This window comes from Balaenoptera acutorostrata, chromosome 6 (genome assembly GCF_949987535.1).
Source record: "Balaenoptera acutorostrata chromosome 6, mBalAcu1.1, whole genome shotgun sequence".
In the NCBI taxonomy this organism is placed as follows: domain Eukaryota; kingdom Metazoa; phylum Chordata; class Mammalia; order Artiodactyla; family Balaenopteridae; genus Balaenoptera; species Balaenoptera acutorostrata.
The window spans coordinates 19988156-19994155 of NC_080069.1; the positions used below are offsets into that span (position 1 = coordinate 19988156).

The window sequence follows — 6000 nt, forward strand, 5'->3', positions numbered from 1 at the left end:
CTCCACCTCAGCCAGTGCCTATTTTTAAGAACTGACTCCCAACTGTTCATGTCTATCTTCCCTTCCTAAACTGTTCTCTCTGTGGATCTGCAGGTGGAACACCCAAATAGCGCCTTTGGGACCTGCTAAAGACTCCTATCAGCCCCCATGGGCACTCAGGCTCCTCGCCAGCTTGGACTTTTAGACAATAGAATTCGAAAGTGGGCAGCAGCTTAATCAACACTTGTCTGTGTTTCTCTAGGCCTTTCAAGTTCAAATTTAAAATAGTTTTAAAATAGAATTGTAATGAAAATATTCATTGCTCTTTGCTGTTATGATTTTCCTTTTCTGTCTATAAAGGGCATATTTTCTTGGTCTTTCCCTTTTGTGTCACCAAAAGAAAAAAGCCAGAGTCAGGCATACTTAGGCAGGTACAAAGGTGCTGCCAGTGGGGTCTCCTCATGTAAATAAATACAAACCTGGAGGCTGCCTGGACTCTTCCTCATCTGCATAACCTCATGCTGCTATTAAAAGCAGACTCAAGTGAAGGCATGAAGGACAAATTAAATACGCTCTGAGCTTGGAATTCTACTGCTGCTCAGGTACTTCTATTTTTAAATTTTAAATCCTTCATTAATTAATATTACACCCTGCTGTTCAAATAGTTTGATGTTTCCTAATTGATCAAACCCAGCCAGACTTCTGGATTTTACAATTTCCACTTTCATGTAAGTAGATTACGTTAAAATATTTTTGAAGAATAAATCTGTGTGCAATATCTTAATATTGTCTGTAGGTAGGTAGTTCTATGAGGCAGGAAATCTATAATTATACAGCAGAAGAATCTTCCAGGAAACTGGAAGACATTTGGGGGTTTTCCTTAATTTAGAAATACATTTAAATCAAAGAGAATAAGAAGTTCTTTCCCAAACCCTAAGCCTTTAGATTTTGCAGCTGACTTACAGGCATGTTATAAAGATTGCCCCTTTCTATCTACCAGAGATCTTTTAAAGTAAGGATACCAATAAAACTATTTACAAATCAGCAAATAATACCAAAGTAAGTTTTTTTTCAGTTTTGTGATTTTTCAATTTTTTTTTCAGTTTTGTGATTTTTCAAGAGTTTTTTTCAGTTTTGTGATTTTTCAAGAGAATTTTTCAACATGGGCAATTCAGAAATGTGCACCAACAGAGGGCCACGTGATATTGTGACTCAAACGTGCACAGAAGAAATTGTCCTTTAGTGTCTGTTCTCCTTTGCTGTGTGATTTCAAACTTCTCCAGGGAAGCCTGAGCTTCCTATGTTGCCGCCATTCACCACTGAAGATGGACCAGACCACAGCAAGGGGTACTGACTGGCCGTACTTTATGCCCCCAGGTCACTACAATCTCATGGCACAACAATGTGACCTGAAATCCAGAAGGTTCTGGGCAGACCCAGCCTTCTGCCTATTTGAGTGTTGCTGCTACTGCTGCGGGGTGTGTCACAACCTAATGGCCCAGCAGAGCAGACTAGTTTTAGTTGCTCATCATTCTTCAGCCACAACTGACATTTAGAACTGGATGTCTGCCTTCATCCTTCAAAAAGCAAGAGTAAAGCCCTAAGCAAAGTGAATGATTTCTTTTTTTTTAAGGAAAACTTTAAAGGCATAAGTTTGAAAATTCTCCCTCCATTTGGAAACTACCCTCTATGTTCAACATGACAGGTATAAAAAGCTTTGCCAACATCCGTCTATTTCAAACGTAGGCTGTTTTTTTCTTTAGATAGCAATTATACTAATATGCCACGTAATATACTCTGGCATCACCTCTTCACCTCAGAGTTGTCAGGGATTTTTGTTTGGTTTTGTTTTTTCTTTTTTTCTTTTTGTTTTTGGCTCCTGGTTATATAATTTAAAGAAGAAATACAAGAAGAATATTCTTTTTCTTTTATAATAAACTCAACCTGCTGTGCATACTTTATGCTGATCTTCATCCCTTTTGTAAAATATATTATTAATCCATTTTCAGAAGTTAAGAATGAAGATGAAATTAAAAAGCAGCTTCAAAAGGAGAAAAGGCTCATGTTTAATACTAATGATCACATTCCTTTGTCGGTACTTTTTAGATAGTTAAAGATAATCCACAAAGTTAACTGTTTCCTTTAATATTTGGTTCAAAATTACCAAGATACAACATTTTGCCTGGGGATGTGATCTGTAGAATTTTTAAACTGGATCTGTAGCCAGTATGTATTGACTAGATGGCCTGCAGGTTTCTCAATGACAACACTGTGGAGACAGAGTTTGAGTCTCATTTCTTTTTAAACAAAAAGCCATGCCTTGGAGTGACCAGTCTGAAATAAGTAGTTTTGACCCCTTCCCCCTGTCTGTAGGCTATCTGCCCAGCTGGAGAGCGCCGTGGTGGTTCTCTACTGCCAGGAGGACATGATAAGCATGTGGCAGGCCAGTTGAATGCGGCTGAGTATTTGTTCTTTAAATATCATAGAATACTTGCATAAGGGAAGAATTTTGTGGACTACATCCGGCGTGATTGTATAATTCCTTGTGTTGGAGGAAAAAAATCTCCTTTCCAGCCTGAGGCTCAGCTCTCTTTAGCCTATTTAAATGGAAGACTACAGTCCCCAAGGAAAAACAGTCCCAAATTCTCCTTCTGCTGCTGTTAACCGAAACAGTTAGGTATGGAATGAAAGGCAGACACTAAAGAAAACCTTGCTGGATAAGAAAGTACAACCCATCTGGTACAAAGCAAGGCCAGCACTTGGCCTGCACTGCAAGGAGCTGGAAATTCCTGCTGTGGCAGAAATGAAACCACCTACCCTGCCGCCTGGGGCAGACACAGCAGAAGTAGTGACACCACCTGCCTTTCTCATCGCAGGGGCTGCCCAGTTCCTCCAAGTATGTTCACTGTACCCTAGGTAGGCCTGATGCACAGTTTCCAAGGATAGTGGTCCATGCCGAGAGGGGTACTGGCCGGACACATGGCAAAGCGAGGTGGCAAAGGCATGCCAAAGGAGCGGAGCCAAGGGAAACCAGGACAGAGTGAGGTCACCGATTTCAAACCATCTCCCAATGGATGCGCAACGGGCGCTTTTGCTGTGCCGGGTCGCCGCAGCCAGGCGAGCTGACTGCGAAGGAGTGCGCACCTCCCGGCCTCCAAGGCGACCCACTGTGCCGGACGCCCCTGCGCCCGGGCTTTCCCACCCGGCAGCCCGCGCCCGCACCCACCTTGACGACGTAGGTGACTCCGGCCCCCTGCACCTGGTCGCTAGCGTGCGGGGCGCGGGGCGGCGGCTCGTCGCCGGGTCGGCCCTTCCTGACGGCGCGCATGGCCGGGGCGCGGGGGCCGGGGGGCGCGCTGCCGTCCGGGGCGGCCAGGCTGGGCGCGCTGCAGCTGCCCGAGAGCCGCGCGCCCGCCCGCTCCCTGGCCGCCGACAGGCCGCGGAGGCCCGAGCTGGAGAGTTTCAGGTGGGACACCTTGTGGAGCAGGTGGCCCAGGCTGCCCGGCCCATCGTCGGGCGCCCTGCGCAGCGCGTCTCCGGACACCAGGTAGGGAGCCGCCGCCGGGGCCGCGCGCGCCGCCGAGACCTTGCCACCGCCGCTCACCGACAGGTTGTGCAGAAGGTCATCGACCGATGTCACCGAGTCATTCCTGAAGCGATTGTACTTGGTGCGTGGAAGCATGCCCCTCCGTGGGCTCGCCGCATCCGCCCGGGCGCTGCAGGTGCCGGCCCCGGCGCGGGCTGCCGCGCATAGCAGGCGAGCCGCGGTCCCCGGGGCGGGACGGAGCGGCCGGGACAGCCGGCTGGGGGGCGCGAGCAGCGGCGCCGGTCTACCACCGCTAACACCCCGCACGGCCACGGCCGCGCAGCCCCGGCCCCGGACTCGGCTGCTGAGGGCGGCACGTTTGCTTTGCAAAAGTCATAGTTTCCTCTGATGAGCGCCCAGCTGCTTGGGGCTGCTCACAGCAAAAGCATGACTCACTCTGAGAGGAGACCCTTCTCAACAAAGGCTCGGTGAGCACTGCAAATCACTTCCTGTAGCAAAAAAAAAAAAAAAAAAAGAAAGAAAAAAAGAAGAAAAAACCACATACACCCACTGACAGCACGCTAGAGCCAATCAATTCTCAAATTTCCTTTCTCTACCTTCCCAGATATTTCCTTCCAACCTTTGGTTTTTCACCTCCCCATCCCCCGACCCCCCTCAGCATTTGTGCCAGAGGTAAATCCAGTTCCTTCAGATGATCAGATGAACTTTCTGAAACCCATTATTCTATGCTAGGGGGTTTTTTTCTTCCCTGTTCAGCCCATCTGTGTGAGCCTGGAAAAGTGTCTGACGGCGCAGCGTTAAAATGTGACGAAGGATTTTTAAGAATAAGATCTTCAGCGGATCCTCATGAATTCTGATTTGGAAAGCAGCAGGAATTGTTAAATAGCCAAAAAAGGAAGAAGAAGAAGAAGAAGAAGGGGAAAGATTCACTCCCAGGTGAACATAAAATATCAATTTCCAGGGTATTTTTTCTTTTCAAATCAACAGAGCAGCCATGACAAGTGCCCTTGTGGCAATGCAGTTCCTAAAAAAACAACAACAAAAAAAAATCTGCATAGGAACTTCTGCCCAGAGCCAGTGAGGGTCTCTTCCCTGCTAATTTACAGCAGTCTTTCTCAGCCAGGGTTAAGTTGAAAACCCACTTCCGAAAAAGAAGAGTGCCTCTTTGATGAATGGCAACAAGCTCCAGAAATCCATTCCAAAAAGGGGGCTGTGCTTGAAGCTTTATTCCAACTGAATGTGCTCAAGCTCTGGAAAAATGCCTAAGAAACGTTACAAATACATTTCAATATCCCTTTAGTTGCTGCTTGCAACCCTGCAGTAAGGAAGAAAAAAAAAATGCAGCTGCTCTCATTACACATCAAATCCGCAGAAAAACGCCTTATCTTCAGGAGTCAGACACGGGCTGCAAGTGAAAAACACAGGCCTCCTTCCTGTCAGGCAGAACAGAGCATTGCCCCCCACACACACACCCAGGTCTGCAGAGGCGCAAACCCACTGACCCCTGTCACCATGGGCTCTGCCGGTCTTCATTGTCTATTGAGAGAAGCTGCCGACACAGTGAAACGCTCCCTGTCCAAGTTTCCCGGCTACTTCTGTGCCTAAAATGAATTTACCTCTAGCATGTTATCAGGTCACCCTGAGTCTTCTCACACCCACGACTAGACATGTGACACCTGAGGCACCGAGCCTTGAAGAGCTTTATGGAACAAGGTGTAAGGAGGGCCCCTGATGGCGGGCCAGGTGAGGCCCGCTGCGGGGAAGCAGGAGCGCAGAGGAGCGGCGGCCCCCCTCCCAGGGCTGCAGGCCTAGCCGAGCAGCCGCATGGCACTCATTTTTTTCCTTCCCCTTGCTGGCATAGCAACAGCAAATGCACACCCCAGAGATGATGGTGATGGTTATCCAAGTCCCCCCAAATCTAAAGCAAAACTGCCCTATCATTCCCAAACCGTGATCTTCATTAGAAGCAGACAAAAACAGCAAAATGTGAATGAAATGCTGTTTGTGTGAATGAAAGGGCTAGCGAGCGAGCCAGCGTTTCTGTGAATGAAGCAGGGCCTTGCAGCCGGCGCCAGGCAATCCCCTGGTTCCAGCGGCCTCAGCCAATGAGCATCCGCCCTGATGACTCATTCAACAAAAGCTTGCTCAATAGTGGAAGATTCCATTTCAATCAAAGGCGGGATCTTTCATCCAACGGCAGTGTGGGAAAAAAAAAAAAAAAAACAGCCAGCCTGATTACAAAGATGCCGGGAGGAAGGAGACCGCTGTTACGAAGAGAAGAAAAACTAGTTTTTCCAAGGAAATTCAAGAACCATTGGATAGGTATGAGTGCGAACAGGACTGCCCTCTTGGAAGTGAGCTGTGCCCTAAAACTTTCATTCAGCCATTCATTTACATCAAGGAGCAACCATGAATGTGCGATTCTGTTCAGCATTTATTATGAATGTACAGTGAATGCACATTCAAGCCTAGGC

The 6000-nt window shown here is 47.6% G+C and overlaps 1 protein-coding gene across 2 annotated transcripts in view; it reads right to left on the bottom strand.

The window, feature by feature from the left end:
• Positions 1-3661, bottom strand: part of SHC3 (SHC adaptor protein 3) — a 150784-nt gene extending 147123 nt beyond the window's left edge. For both annotated transcript variants that reach the window (XM_007193520.3, XM_028161681.2), the window contains exon 1: positions 3206-3661. In XM_007193520.3, the coding sequence (XP_007193582.3) occupies positions 3206-3661 (456 nt within the window). The remainder of the gene's footprint in view (positions 1-3205) is intronic.
• Between the last annotated feature and the right edge of the window lie 2339 nt (positions 3662-6000).